At 41.4% G+C, this 16919-nt stretch overlaps 1 protein-coding gene across 1 annotated transcript in view; it reads right to left on the bottom strand.

Moving 5' to 3' along the window:
- Window positions 1-9510: 9510 nt before the first annotated feature.
- LOC118905043 (formin-2-like) overlaps window positions 9511-16919 on the bottom strand; it is a 44058-nt gene continuing 36649 nt past the window's right edge. Inside the window, exon 6 of the mRNA XM_036871240.1 lies at window positions 9511-10743. Within this exon, the coding sequence (XP_036727135.1) occupies window positions 9511-10743 (1233 nt within the window). The remainder of the gene's footprint in view (window positions 10744-16919) is intronic.

The following is a 16919-nucleotide window of genomic DNA, read 5'->3' as shown; positions in this document are numbered from 1 at the left end:
TTCAATTTTTTCCCAATAAGTGAAACACTGCAGTCTGTAAAGTTAAGCAAAAGACCCATGAGAGAGCCATCAAACCAAACTGCAGGACATTATGGTGAGTGGTAACAGATGGGGACGGGGAGGACAGAGGCGGCAGAGGAGTAGGGAGACGACAGCAGGCAGTGGAGGATGGATGGAGATCGAGGAGAAGATACTCTTTTCTGTACTATCACCATTTGTTTAATCAACGTGATGAGAAACAGCATCAATACAGAATGAGACCTTTGCCTGGAAAGAGTCATTTCCAGGAATTCTCAGTCATCAAGTCGCCATATAAAAACATAAAAGAACAACCCCTCTCGGTATGGCTCTCAAGGCAGGAAATGTCTGATATCTCACAAATCCAACCTGACCCATCAGGTTTGTGGGTTATTTGTGGGTTGAAAATGATTCACTTCATGCCCACAGAGGCACCTTTGTCTCCCCACTGCTGCCCATCACTGCATGTCACCTGACTCTTCAGTGACTGTGGAGTCATGTAGTACCACCTAAAAAGGGGAGATCCATTTAAAAAAAAGCAGAACAAAAGAACTTTTATACTGCATATGGATAAAATGTGTTTGGGGCACAGTTGGAAATGATGCCTTGACACATAGAAGTGACCCGGCAAATTACTCAGAGAATGAGCTGCAAAATCAGAAGTAGTCAAAATAGATAGATTCCTCCCCCATTATGATTCAGTGAAGAGAAATTTAATATAAGAAATGAAAATGAAACTGGTAAATATCCTATTTCTAAATCTGTGCCACATCACATACACACACACACACACACACACACACACACATATTCAAAGAGTCATGAGAACTTGGGACAAGGAAGTCCAGTGAAATTTAAAGGGCATGCTTTTTCTTGCGCTGGCACATTCCACAGCCATGTCCCAGCACTGTCCCAGGGGTCGGGGAACTAGGTTATGGAACATGCATGGATAAGTAATACACCAGCAGCGTACCTGCTGGGAGGCATTCTTTTACAAATATCATATCTTTTATAAAAATCATATAAGTTTGTGATTTTATGACCTCACAGTGTTGCAAATAATCTACAGAAGTGCCATGAAATGCTCAGAACTAAATCATTTCACACATGGGGTGTGGATGTGTGTATTTTTGTGTAGCACATTTCTGAATAGTAAAACAAGACTGTGCCTTCCAAAGGATGCAGAAAACATCCTCAAGAGTCAGTCTGTCTAAGTATTTGATTTACTTTTATAAGATATTTGTCAGAGTGAGGTTCTGCAATGAGGCAACAGAGCATGTATGCTAAGAAAAATATATCCCTCTATCTGTAAAATGTCAGTCAAAAACTACATAGAGGAGGCTGGCAAGATGGCGGAAGAGTAAGACGCGGAGATCACCTTCCTTCCCACAGATACAGTAGAAATACATCTACACGTGGAACTGCTCCTACAGAACACCCACTGAACGCTGGCAGAAGACGTCAGACCTCCCAAAAGGCAAGAAAATCCCCACGTACTTGGGTAGGGTAAAAGAAAAAAGAAATAACAGACAAAAGAATAGGGACGGGACCTGCACCAGTGGGAGGGAGCCGTGAAGGAGGAAAGGTTTGCAGGCACTAGGAAGCCCCTTTGCGGGCAGAGACTGCGGGTGGCAGAGGGGGGAAGCTTCGGAGCCGCGGAGGAGAGCGCAGCCACAGGGGTGCGGAGGGCAAAGCGGAGAGACTCCCGCACAGAGGCTCGGCGCCAACCAGCACTCACCAGCCCGAGAGGCTTGTCTGCTCACCCGCCAGGGCGGGCGGGAGTTGGGAGCTGAGGCTTGGGCTTTGGTGCTAGCCGGGAGGGAGTCCGGGAAAAAGTCTGCAGCTGCCGAAGAGGCAAGAGACTTTTTCTTGCCTCTTTGTTTCGCGGCGCGCAAGGAGAGGGGATTCAGAGCGCTGCCTAAACAAAATCCAGAGACGGGTGCGAGCCGCAGCTATCAGCGCGGATCCCACAGCAACAGGGGCGCAGAGGGAAAAACGGAGAGATTCCCGCACAGAGGCTCAGCGCCGAGCAGCGCTCACCAGCCCGAGAGGCTTGTCTGCTCACCCGCTGGGGCAGGCGGAGATGGGAGCTGAGGCGCGGGCTTCGGTCGGATCGCAGGGAGAGGACTGGGGTTGGCGGCGTGAACACAGCCTGAAGGGGTTGGCGTGCCGCGGCGAGCCGGGAGGGAGCCGGAGAGGAGGTCTGCAGCCGCCGAAGAGGCAAGAGACTTTTTCTTGCCTCTTTGTTTTGCGGCGCGCAAGGAGAGGGGATTCAGAGCGCCGCCTAGACGAACTCCAGAGGCGGGCGCGAGCCGCGGCTAACAGCGCAGACCCCAGAGACGGGCGCGAGCCGCGGCCATCAGCGCGGACCCCAGAGACCAGTAGGAAACGCTAAGGCTGCTGCTGCCGCCACCAAGAAGCCTGTGTGCGAGCACAGGTCACTCTCCACACCGCCCCTCCCGGGAACCTGTGCAGCTCGCCGCTGCCGGGCTCCCGTGATCCGGGGACAACTTCCCTGGGAGAACGCACGGCGTGCCTCAGGCTGCTGCAACGTCACGACGCCTCTGACGCCGCAGGCTGGCCCCGCCTCCTCCGTACCGCTCCCTCCCCCGGCCTGAGTGAGCCAGAGCCCCCGAAGCAGCTGCTCCTTTAACCCCGTTCTGTCTGGGCGGGGAACGGATGCCCTCAGGCGACGTACATGCAGAGGCGGGTCCAAATCCAAAGCTGAACGCTGGGAGCTGTACGAACAAAGAAGAGAAAGGGAAATCTCTCCCAGCAGCCTCAGAAACAGCGGATTAAAGCTCCACAAACAACTTGATGTGCCTGCATCTGTTGAATACCTGAATAGACAACGAATCATCCCAAATTCAAAAGGTGGACTTTAGGAGCAGGATATATTAATTTCCCCTTTTCCTTTTTTTGTGAGTGTATATGTGTATGCTTCTGGGTGAGATTTTGTCTGTATAGCTTTTCTTTCACCATCAGTCCTAGGGTTAGGTCCGTCCATTTTTTTTTTTTTTTTTTTTTTTTTTTTTTTTTTTTACTTAAAAAAATTTTTTTTTCCTAATATATGTTTTCTTAATAATTTTTTCCGTATTTTCTATTTTTAGAAATTAAAAAATTTTTTAATAAGTTTTTTCATATTTTTTATTTTAAAAAATTAAAATTTTTTTTCTTAATAAATTTTTTTCTTAAAAATTTTTTCTCTTATTTTTTACTATAAAAAATTAATAAATCTATTTTTAAAAATTAAAAAAAAAATTTTTTCTGAATACATTTACTCTTAATAATTTTTTTTCTTATTTTTTATTATAATAGCTTATTTTATTTTATTTTATCCTCTTTTTTTCTTTCTATTTTTTTCTCCCTTATATTCTGAGCTGTGTGGATGAAAGGCTCTTGGTGCTCCAGCCAGGCATCAGGGCTGTGCCTCTGAGGTGGGAGAGCCAACTTCAGGACACTGGTCCACAATAGACCTACCAGCTCCACGTAATACCAAACGGCAAAAATCTCTCAGAGATCTCCATCTCAACATCAAGACCCAGCTTCACTCAACGACCAGCAAGCTACAGGGCTGGACACCCTATGCCAAACAACTAGCAAGACAGGAACACAGCCCCATCCATTAGCAGGGAGGCTGCCTAAAATCATAAGGCCACAGACACCCCAAAACACACCAACAGACGTGGACGTGCCCACCAGAAAGACAAGATTCAACCTCATCCACCAGAACACAGGCAATAGTCCCCTCCACCAGGAAGCCTACACAGCCCACTGAACCAACCTTACCCACTGGGGACAGATACCAAAAACAACGGGAACTACGAACCTGCAGCCTGTGAAAAGGAGACCCCAAACACAGTAAGATAAGCAAAATGAGACGACAGAAAAACACACAGCAGATGAAGGAGCAGGGTCAAAACACACCAGACCTAACAAATGAAGAGGAAATAGGTAGTCTACCTGAAAAGAATTCAGAATAATGATAGTAAGGATGATCCAAAATCTTGGAAATAGAATAGACAAAATGCAAGAAACATTTAACAAGGACGTAGAAGAACTAAAGAGGAACCAAGCAACGATGAAAAACACAATAAATGAAATTAAAAATACTCTAGATGGGATCAATAGCAGAATAACTGAGGCAGAAGAAAGGATAAGTGACCTGGAAGATAAAATGGTGGAAATAACTACTGCAGAGCAGGATAAAGACAAAAGAATGAAAAGAACTGAGGACAGTCTCAGAGACCTCTGGGACAACATTAAACGCACCAACATTCGAATTATAGGGGTCCCAGAAGAAGAAGAGAAAAAGAAAGGGACTGAGAAAATATTTGAAGAGATTATAGTTGAAAACTTCCCTAATATGGGAAAGGAAATAGTTAATCAAGTCCAGGAAGCACAGAGAGTCCCATACAGGATAAACCCAAGGAGAAACACGCCAAGACACATATTAATCAAACTGTCAAAAATTAAATATAAAGAAAACATATTAAAAGCAGCAAGGGAAAAACAACAAATAACACACAAGGGAATCCCCATAAGGTTAACATCTGATCTTTCAGCAGAAACTCTGCAAGCCAGAAGGGAGTGGCAGGATATACTTAAAGTGATGAAGGAGAAAAACCTACAACCAAGATTACTCTACCCAGCAAGGATCTCATTCAGATGTGATGGAGAAATTAAAACCTTTTCAGACAAGCAAAAGCTGAGAGAGTTCAGCACCACCAAACCAGCTTTACAACAAATGCTAAAGGAACTTCTCTAGGCAAGAAACACAAGAGAAGGAAAACACCTACAATAACAAACCCAAAACATTTAAGAAAATGGGAATAGGAACATACATATCGATAATTACCTTGAATGTAAATGGATTAAATGCTCCCACCAAAAGACACAGACTGGCTGAATGGATACAAAAACAAGACCCATATATATGCTGTCTACAAGAGACCCACTTCAGACCTAGAGACACATACAGACTGAAAGTGAGGGGATGGAAAAAGATATTCCATGCAAATGGAAATCAAAAGAAAGCTGGAGTAGCAATTCTCATATCAGACAAAATAGACTTTAAAATAAAGAATATTATAAGAGACAAAGAAGGACACTATATAATGATCAAGGGATCGATCCAAGAGGAAGGTATAACAATTGTAAATATTTATGCACCCACATAGGAGCACCTCAATACATAAGGCAAATACTAACAGCCATAAAAGGGGAAATTGAGAGCAACACAATCATAGTAGGGGACTTTAACACCCCACTTTCACCAATGGACAGATCATCCAAAATGAAAATAAATAAGGAAACACAAGCTTTAAATGATACATTAAACAAGATGGACTTAATTGATATTTATAGGACATTCCACCCAAAAACAACAGAATACACATTTTTCTCAAGTGCGCATGCAATATTCTCCAGGATAGATCATATCTTGGGTCACAAATCAAGCCTTGGTAAATTTAAGAAAATTGAAATCGTATCAAGTATCTTTTCCGACCACAACGCTATGAGACTAGATATCAATTACAGGAAAAGATCTGTAAAAAATACAAACACATGGAGGCTACACAATACACTACTTAATAACGAAGTGATCACTGAAGAAATCAAAGGGGAAATCAAAAAATACCTAGAAACAAATGACAATGGAGATACGACGACCCAAAACCTATGGGACGCAGCAAAAGCAGTGCTAAGAGGGAAGTTTATAGCAATACAAGCCTACCTCAAGAAACAGGAAACATCTCGAATAAACAACCTAACCTTACACCTAAAGCAATTAGAGAAAGAAGAACAAAAAAAACCCCAAAGCTAGCAGAAGGAAAGAAATCATAAAGATCAGGTCAGAAATAAATGAAAAAGAAATGAAGGAAACAATAGCAAAAATCAATAAAACTAAAAGCTGGTTCTTTGAGAAGATAAACAAAATTGATAAACCATTAGCCAGACTCATCAAGAGAAAAAGGGAGAAGACTCAAATCAATAGAATTAGAAATGAAAAAGGAGAAGTAACCACTGACACTGCAGAAATACAAAAGATCATGAGAGATTACTACAAGCAACTCTACGCCAATAAAATGGACAACCTGGAAGAAATGGACAGATTCTTAGAAATGCACAAACTGCCGAGACTGAACCAGGAAGAAATAGAAAATATGAACAGACCAATCACAAGCACTGAAATTGAAACTGTGATTAAAAACCTTCCAACAAACAAAAGCCCAGGACCAGATGGCTTCACAGGTGAATTCTATCAAACATTTAGAGAAGAGCTAACACCTATCCTTCTCAAACTCTTCCAAAATATTGCAGAGGGAGGAACACTCCCAAACTCATTCTACGAGGCCACCATCACCCTGATACCAAAACCAGACAAAGATGTCACAAAGAAAGAAAACTACAGGCCAATATCACTGATGAACATAGATGCAAAAATCCTCAACAAAATACTCGCAAACAGAATCCAACAGCACATTAAAAGGATCATACACCATGATCAAGTGGGGTTTATCCCAGGAATGCAAGGATTCTTCAATATACGTAAATCAATCAATGTGATTCACCATATTAACAAATTGAAGGAGAAAAACCATATGATCATCTCAATAGATGCAGAGAAAGCTTTCGACAAAATTCAACACCCATTTATGATAAAAGCCCTGCAGAAAGTAGGCATAGAGGGAACTTTCCTGAACATAATAAAGGCCATATATGACAAACCCACAGCCAACATTGTCCTCAATGGTGAAAAACTGAAACCATTTCCACTAAGATCAGGAACAAGACAAGGTTGCCCACTCTCACCACTATTATTCAACATAGTTTTGGAAGTTTTAGCCACAGCAATCAGAGAAGAAAAAGAAATAAAAGGAATCCAAATCGGAAAAGAAGAAGTAAAGCTGTCACTGTTTGCAGATGACATGATACTATACATAGAGAATCCTAAAGATGCTACCAGAAAACTCCTAGAGCTAATCAGTGAATTTGGTAAAGTAGCAGGATACAAAATTAATGCACAGAAATCTCTTGCATTTCTATACACTAATGATGAAAAATCTGAAAGTGAAATTAAGAAAACACTCCCGTTTACCATTGCAACAAAAAGAATAAAATATCTAGGAATAAACCTACCTAAGGAGACAAAAGACCTGTATGCAGAAAATTATAAGACACTGATGAAAGAAATTAAAGATGATACAAATAGATGGAAAGATATACCATGTTCCTGGATTGGAAGAATCAACATTGTGAAAATGACTCTACTACCCAAAGCAATCTACAGATTCAATGCAATCCCTATCAAACTACCACTGGCATTTTTCACAGAACTAGAACAAAAAATTTCACAATTTGTATGGAAACACAAAAGACCCCGAATAGCCAAAGCAATCTTGAGAACGAAAAATGGAGCTGGGGGAATCAGGCTCCCTGATTTCAGACTATATTACAAAGCTACAGTAATCAAGACAGTTTGGTACTGGCACAAAAACAGAAATATAGATCAATGGAACAGGATAGAAAGCCCAGAGATAAACCCACGCACATATGGTCACCTTATCTTTGATAAAGGAGGCAAGCATATACAGTGGAGAAAAGACAGCCTCTTCAATAAGTGGTGCTGGGAAAATTGGACAGATACATGTAAAAGTATGAAATTAGAACACTCCCTGACACCATGCACAAAAATAAACTCAAAATGGATTAAAGACCTAAGTGTAAGACCAGACACTATCAAACTCTTAGAGGAAAACATAGGCAGAACACTCTATGACATACATCACAGCAAGATTCTTTTTGACCCAGCTCCCAGAGAAATGGAAATAAGAACACAAATAAACAAATGGGACCTAATGAAACTTAAAAGCTTTTGCACAGCAAAGGAAACCATAAACAAGACGAAAAGACAACCATCAGAATGGGAGAAAATATTTGCAAATGAAGCAACTGACAAAGGATTAATCTCCAAGATTTACAAGCAGCTCATGCAGCTCAATAACAAAAAAATGAACAACCCAATCCAAAAATGGGCAGAAGACCTAAATAGACATTTCTCCAAAGAAGATATACAGATGGCCTACAGACACATGAAAGAATGCTCAACATCATTAATCATTAGAGAAATGCAAATCAAAACTACAATGAGATATCATCTCACACCGGTCAGAATGGCCATCATCAAAAAATCTACAAACAATAAATGCTGGAGAGGGTGTGGAGGAAAGGGAACTCTCTTGCACTGTTGGTGGGAATGTAAATTGATACAGCCACTATGGAGAACAGTATGGAGGTTCCTTAAAAAACTACAAATAGAACTACCATACGATCCAGCAATCCCACTACTGGGCATATACCCTGAGAAAACCATAGTTCAAAAAGAGTCATGTACCAAAATGTTCATTGCAGCTCTATTTACAATAGCCAGGACATGGAAGCAACCTAAATGTCCATCGACAGATGAATGGATAAAGAAGATGTGGCACATATATACAATGGAATATTACTCAGCCATAAAAAGAAATGAAATGGAGGTATTTGTAATGAGGTGGATGGAGTTAGAGTCTGTCATACAGAGTGAAGTAAGTCAGAAAGAGAAAAACAAATACAGTATGCTAACACATATATACGGAATCTAAGGGAAAAAAAAAAGCCATGAAGAACCTAGTGGCAAGACGGGAATAAAGACACAGACCTACTAGAGAATGGACTTGAGGATATTGGGAGGGGGTGGGGTGAGATGTGACAGGGTGAGAGAGTGTCATGGACATATATACACTACCAAATGTAAAATAGATAGCTAGTAGGAAGCAGCCGCATAGCACAGGGAGATCAGCTCGGTGCTTTGTGACCACCTAGAGGGGTGGGATGGGGAGGGTGGGAGGGAGGGAGATGCAAGAGGGAAGAGATATGGGAACATATTGTATATGTATAACTGATTAACTTTGTTATAAAGCAGAAGCTAACACACTATTGTAAGGCAATTATACTTCAATAAAGATGTTTAAAAAAAAAAAAAAACTACATAGACAGAAATCTGTACATTGATTCATGTCATTTGTTTTATCCATTTGATACTTCTGGAGAAAAGTCTAAAATTGCTTCACTAAATACTGATGTAATCATCTACAGGCAAGTTTTATTTTTATTTATTTTATTTTTAATAATTTCCCCCCAGAGTTTTAAAGGAAAATGCTTCCCTCATATTGACAAATTGTGCAAAGATGAGCCCCCGTTCATGTTATCTTTTACTGTGCAGCTGAATTCTCGTCCAATACAGAGGCTTCATCAGCCAACAAGTCTCTATTGGCTGCTTCCTGCTGCCTTTGTCCTGGTTCAACCTGAATCCAAACAAGCCAGTTGGCAATGGTGGAGGAAGAAATCCACACGTCTGCGGTGTTGGTGAAGTGCTACTCCCAGCTTGTGGTGGGAGAGGAAAACCTGATCCAGGAAGCAGAGGGGGTGGGGAAGTGGGGCGGCACCTGTTCAAGGAGGGGGAGGAGGGGGAGGAGCTAGAGGAGGCCGAATCCCCACACCTGGCAAAAGAGGAGGTGGGGCAGTAGGAATTCCCACTCCAGGGAGAGGTGGGGCAGGAGGAATTCCCACTCCGGGAAGAGGGGGGCAGGAGGGATTCCCACTGCGGGAAGAGGGGGGCAGGAGAAATTCCCACTGCAGGAAGAGGCGGGTAGGAGGAATTCCCACTGCGGGAAGAGGGGGCACATTAGGAATTCCCACTCCGGGAAGAGGAGGCAGGAGGAATTCCCACTCCGGGAAGAGGAGGGCAGGAGGAATTCCCACTGCGAGAAGAGGGGGCAGGAGAAATTCCCACTGCAGGAAGAGGGGGGTAGGAGGAATTCCCACTGTGGGAAGAGGGGGCAGGAGGAATTCCCACTCTGGGAAGAGGTGGGGCAGGAGGAATTCCCACTCCGGGAATGGGGGCTCAGCAGGAATTCCCACGCCGGGAGGAGGTAGGGCAGCAAGAATTCCCTCACGAGGCAAAGGTAGGGAAGGGGATGGCAGCATCTCTGGACCAGGCGGAGGAGGAGGTGAGGGGCACGGTGGGCTGGGCAGCGCAGACCAGGGCGCGGCACCGGGCGGGGGCGGTTGGGGAGCCGTGGTGCTCAGATCAGGCATCTGGCGGGAGGACTTCGGAGACAGAGGCAGCGCGGGGGGGATGTCATGGCTGTTTTCAGAGGAGGGGAAAGCAGAGTGCTCATGGCTGATTTCAAACTCCGTGTGAAGAGAAAGATGGGAAGGCTGTGAGCTCGCCTGTCCTTGACCGTCAGACCAGGGCCGCGACGCAGGTGGTGGAGTCTGGAGGGACAGATGTGCGTCGAGCTGAACTGATATTCGCCTTGGAGACACCACCAAAGAAATATCTGCGCAGAATTTGGTCTGAGGTCCGGGAGGTGAGGACGGCCCGGCTGAGTCTCCATTCGTGGCCTCAGGCAGGGCGCCCATGGGAGGACGAGTCAGCGTCCCACTTTCCTCTGTTGGGGACGCCTGGATGGACTTTGCCTGTAAAATCCTTTGATGCCCTAAGTCCTTTTCTCCCAACCTGAGAGCTTGCAAACACATGTCTCCGGAGGTGGCCGCCTCCAGGTCTGCAGCCGGGTACTGCTTCTCTAGCTCAGCTATTTTGGTCCTCAGATCCTCAATGGTCTGCTCCAGCTGCTGAATGACAGTGGCCTGACACTCAGATTTCATGTCACAAACTTCCTGAGGGGCAACAGAGACTTCACAGTTAAATATAAAATAAGGAATACTCAAAATACCAAAAACTAGTTTTACAAAATTAAGCAAAATGTATTTGTTTGTTATAATACTTCTAAACGCTCCCTCCACGGAAAGACACTATTGCTACTTCCACGTGTCCCTTCTTTTCCAGCCTCAGATTTCAAACTGGTTTACACACGTGACCATGAAGTCCTAAGGCCTTTGTCTAATCTTCGAATGAAATCATGGAAGACCGGCAGACCGCTGAGAAGAGGGAAGAAGAGGCTGAGTGACAGACCCACTTAATGCCATGATAGGCTATTCTCTTCCTGCCCAGTAACATCTGATATTAGGACGTTCCCTAAAGACATTTTAAATCCTGAGTTTTAAAGGTAATCACAACCTTTAAAAGGTAATCTCTAAAAGAGTCTCCAATAAGATCATGGAAAATATTTCTGATATCCATACTGGCGTATGCATATGTCTTATGTGCATGTATACAACTTACATCACGTTTACTACAATTCAAATATTTTATCCAAGGCATTTCAGAAAGGGATGCCTTTGGTCACCACAATTTATGAAGATGGCTGAGAGCAACTGTGACCCCGTATGGGTCACCCTCACACGCACACGGTGTCTTCCTCTCCCAAAGGGACACTTTCAGGAAAAAGTGCTTTGGGCAGAGAAAAGGGGGGAGCCCTCTGGGTAAACTGATTACCAATAACAGATGAGTAAGAAGAAAAGACAAGAAAGAGGAATGGGTAAAGAAAAAGGAGGAAAGCAGGGACAGGAGGTAGGAGAGAAGCGGGGACAGACTCCAGCTGACTGAAGCTCAGGCTCACACACTTGCTCACACAGGCTCAACTGCTCCCTTAATGCTGGAATGAGAGTGGAGGGGGGAGGTCCCCATGTTCAGAACTGCTTCTCCAGAGCATCCAGGGCTTTTCATAGATGACTCCAACAGATGTCACCAAGAGGAGCCACCATCCATGGCACAGACACCTACTACCTTCCCCTTTTTTCATCTACAGTGAAGGAATAATTAAGAGGTTAATACAAAGGTGACAAAAACTACTGGGTTGGCCAAAAAGTTCATTCAGGTTTTTTCATCTCTTGATGGAAACCTAGGTTGTTTCCATAACTTGGCAATTATAAATAATGTTGCTACGAACATTGGGCTGCATGTATCTTTTCGAATTATTGTTTTCATTTTTATTTTTTCAGATAAATACACAGGAGTGAAATTGCTGGGTCACATGGTAGGTTTTAGTTTTTTTGAGAAACTTCCATACTGTTATCTGTAGTGCCTGCACCAATTTACATTCCCACCAACAGTGTATGTGGGGTCTGTTTTCTCCACATTCTCGCCAACGTTTGTTATTGTGTTCTCTTTTTTTACATTTTCTTTTTTATTATTGTTTTGAAAATTTTATTGAAGTATAGTTGATTTACAACATGTTAATTTCTTCTGTACAGCAAAGTGACTCAGTTTTGTATATATATATATATATATATATATAAATAGTTATTGTGTTCTTTTTGATGACAGCCATTCTGACATGTGTGAGGTGATATCTCATTGTGGTTTTGATTTTCATTTCTCTGAGGACTAATGATGTTGAGTATCTTTTCATCTGCCTGTTGGCCATCTGTATGTCATCTTTAGAAAACAGCCTATTCAAGTCTTTTGCCTATTTTTAAATTGGGGTTTTTGGTTTTTGTTTTTAATATTTATTTAGGCTGCACTGGGTCTTAGTTGTGGCATGCAAGAACTTCATTTTGGCATGTGGGATCTTTAGTTGCAGCATGTATGTGAGATCTAGTTCCCTGACCAGGGATCAAACCCAGGCCCCCTGCATTGGGAGCACAGTGTCTTAGTCACTAGACCACCAGGGAAGTCTCAGGGTTTTTGTTTTTTGATGTTCAGTTGTATGAGCTGTTTATATATTCTGGATATTAAACACTTATCAGTCACATAATTTGCAAATATTTTCTCCCATTCAGTAGGTTGCCTTTTCATTTTGTCAATGGTTTCCTTTGCCATGCAAAAGTTTTAAGATTAATTAGGTCCCATCTGTTTATGTTTTTATTTCTTTTGCTTTAGAAGACAGATCCAAAAAAACATTGCTATCATTTGTGTTAAAGAGTGTTCTGCATATCTTTTTTCTAGGAATTTTATGGTTTCTGGTCTTACATTGATATTTAGGTCTTTAATCCATTTTGAGTTTGTTTTTGTGTAGGGTGATAGAGAATGTTCTAATTTCATTCTATTACATGTAGCTGTCCAGTTTTCCCAGCACCACTTATTGAAGAGACTGTCTTCTCCATTGTATACTCTTACCTCCTCTGCTGTAGAAGAATTTGACAATATAAGCTCAGGTTTGTTTCTGGACTCTCTATTCTGTTCCATGGCCTCCCCAGGAGACCCTCCAAGACCAGCAGGTAAGTCTGTCCCAGGGTCCTATGAAATTGTGGTTTTGCCCTTGTTTCTGGTGTGCATGAGATTTTGTGTGCACCCTATAAGAGTGAAGCCTCTGTTTTCCCCAATCCCGTGTAGCTCCTGCAACCAAGCCCCACTGGGCTTAAGCCAAATGCTCTGGGATCTCCTCTTCCCAGTGTCAGACCCCCACACTGGGGGGCCTGACGTGGGGCTCAGAACTCTCACTCCTGTGGGAAAACCTCTGTAATATAATTATTCCCCAGTCTGTGGGTCATCCACCCAGAGAGTGTCAGATTTTATTATATCACAACTCCACCCCTCCTACCAGTTTTTTGTGCTTCCTTCTTTATGTCTTTAATGTAGAGATATTTTCTGGTAGGTTTCAGACATTTTCAACAACGGTTGTTCTGCATATTTTTGTGATATTGGTGTCCTCCTGAGAGGAGGTGAGCTTAGGGTTCTTCTACTCCACCATCTTGGCTGCTCTGTCAGGATTCACTCCCCTTTGTTGCGTTTAATATTCTCTCGTTGCCTTTTGTTTTTGCCAATTACAATATGTCTTGGTGTGTTCCTCTTTGGCTTTGTCCTCTATAGGACTCTGCACTTCCTGCACTTGGCAACTGTTTCCTTTTCCCAGGTTGGGGAAGTTTTCAGCTATTATGCCTTCAATTATGTTCTCAGCCCCTTTCTCTTCTCTCTTCTCCTTTTGGGACACCTACAATGCAAATATTAGTATGCTTGATGTTGTCCCAGGGGTCTCTTAAACTGCCCTCATTTCTTTTCATTCTTTTTCTTTTTTCTACTCAGCATCAGCAATTTCCACTGCTGTCTTCCAGCTTGCTGATCCATTCCTCTGTATCATTTACTTTACTATTGATTCCTTCTAGTATATTTTACATTTCAGTTATTGTATTCTGCATCTGTTTAGTTGTTTTTTTTTTTATTCACACACACACACACTGTATTTTATTTTTACAAGACATAAATAGACTGACACCAAGCATTGTACATGGATGACCACAACAAAAGCAACAATGGTTGCAATTACCAAACATGAAACACACTCATACTATGTCATAATATTGACATTCAGTCCAGTAATCCTCCACTGTAACAGCTCCTTTACTTTGCAGTGAAAATTGATTTGTATATTCTTTGCCTCTGAGTCCTTGTGGGATTTTTTTTTTTTTAATTCAGACAGAAAGTCACAAAAATTATACTCATCCTCATCAGTTCACTCAGTCCCATGTAATTAATTTTTTTTTCATCTTGATCTTTTGTTAGCACTTTTATGAGTTCATCAGTTTTTCATTAGAGTTCTGAAAATGCTTATTCATTCAGTTCAGCAGTACAGTCAGTTACCAGAAACCTGTACTTGTCAGAGTCTTTTCCATGAATTTCTTGAAGATGAAACCCTTTTATAGGAACATATTTGCAAAATCATCAGAGTACACCCAGAACTGTCTGTAAATGACAAAAGACTTAAAAATGACCACGGTTAAAGATTTGATGAAAGTTCATAATAATGCAGTTGACAAGAAAATTAGTTATTTCTGAGATATACATTTTAAAGTAATAACTAGGATTATTACTTATAACATTATACCAGAACATATAAGATTTTTAGAAATTTCATGTAATGTCTGAAACATTTATATTAACATATTTCCATACATATTTCCATACAAATACAAATATAAGATTTTTAGAAATTTCATGTAATGTCTGAAACATTTATATTAACATATTTCCATACATATTTCCATACAAATACAAATATAAGATTTTTAGAAATTTCATGTAATGTCTGAAACATTTATATTAACATATTTCCATACAAATAACCCAATGAAAGTTTAGTATTAGTTGTTTTGTTTGTTTTTTTATACTGCAGGTTCTTATTAGGCATCAGTTTTATACACATCAGTGTATACATGTCAATCCCAATTGCCCAATTCAGCACACCACCATCCCCACCTCACCGCAGTTTTCCCCCCTTGGTGTCCATATGACCATTCTCTACATTTGTGTCTCAACTTCTGCCCTGCAAACTGGCTCATCTGTACCATTTTTCTAGGTTCCGCATACATGCATTAATATACGATATTTGTTTTTCTCTTTCTGACTTACTTCACTCTGTATGACAGTCTCTAGATCCATCCATGTCTCAACAAATGACTCAATTTCGTTCCTTTTTATGGCTGAGTAATATTCCATTGTATATATGTACCACAACTTCTTTATCCATTCGTCTGTTGATGGGCATGTAGGTTGCTTCCATGACCTGGCTATTGTAAATAGTGCTGCAATGAACATTCGGGTGCATGTGTCTTTTTGAATTACGGTTTTCTCTGGGTATATGCCCAGTAGTGGGATTGCTGGGTCATATGGTAATTCTATTTTTAGTTTTTTAAGGAACCTCCATATTGTTCTCCATAGTGGCTGTATCAATTTACATTCCCACCAACAGTGCAAGAGGGTTCCCTTTTCTCCACACCCTCTCCAGCATTTGTTGTTTGTAGATTTTCTGATGATGCCCTTTCTAACAGGAGTGAGGTGATACCTCATTGTAGTTTTGATTTGCATTTCTCTAATAATTAGTGATGTTGAGCATCTTTTCATGTGCTTCGTGGCCGTCTGTATGTCTTCTTTGGAGAAATGTCTATTTAGGTCTTCTGCCCATTTTTGGATTGGGGTGTTTGTTTCTTTGATATTGAGCTGAATGAGCTGTTTATATATTTTGGAGATTAATCCTTTGTCCGTTGATTCATTTGCAAATATTTTCTCCCATTCTGAGGGTTGTCTTTTCGTCTTGTTTATGGTTTCCTTTGCTGTGCAAAAGCTTTGAAGTTTCATTAGGTCCCATTTGTTTATTTTTGTTTTTATTTCCATTACTCTAGGAGGTGGATCAAAAAAGATCTTGCTGTGATTTATGTCAAAGAGTGTTCTTCCTATGTTTTCCTCTAAGAGTTTTATAGTGTCCAGTCTTATATTTAGGTCTCTAATCCATTTTGAGTTTATTTTTGTGTATGGTGTTAGGGAGTATTCTAATTTCATTCTTTTACATGTAGCTGTCCAGTTTTCCCAGCACCACTTATTGAAGAGACTGTCTTTTCTCCATTGTATATCTTTGCCTCCTTTGTCATAGATTAGTTGACCATAGGTGCGTGGGTTAATCTCTGGGCTTTCTATCTTGTTCCATTGATCTATGTTTCTGTTTTTGTGCCAGTACCATACTGTCTTGATTACTGTAGCTTTGTAGTATAGTCTGAAGTCAGGGAGTCTGATTCCTCCAGCTCCATTTTTTTCCCTCAAGACTGCTTTGGCTATTCGGGGTCTTTTGTGTCTCCATACAAATTTTAAGATGATTTGTTCTAGCTCCGTAAAAAATGCCATTGGTAATTTGATAGGGATTGCATTGAATCTGTAGATTGCTTTGGGTAGTATACTCATTTTCACAATGTTGATTCTTCCAATCCAAGAACATGGTATATCTCTCCATCTGTTGGTATCATCTTTAATTTCTTTCATCAGTGTCTTATAGTTTTCTGCATACAGGTCTTTCGTCTCCCTAGGTAGGTTTATTCCTAGGTATTTTATTCTTTTTGTTGCAATGGTAAATGGGAGTGTTTCCATAATTTCTCTTTCAGATTTTTCATCATTAGTGTATAGGAATGCAATAGATTTCTGTGCATTAATTTTGTATCCTGCAACTTTACCATATTCATTAATTAGC

Source organism: Balaenoptera musculus, chromosome 12 (assembly GCF_009873245.2).
Source record: "Balaenoptera musculus isolate JJ_BM4_2016_0621 chromosome 12, mBalMus1.pri.v3, whole genome shotgun sequence".
In the NCBI taxonomy this organism is placed as follows: domain Eukaryota; kingdom Metazoa; phylum Chordata; class Mammalia; order Artiodactyla; family Balaenopteridae; genus Balaenoptera; species Balaenoptera musculus.
Note: the sequence above shows the minus strand (reverse complement) of the source record. Positions and strands in the feature narration are given on the sequence as shown.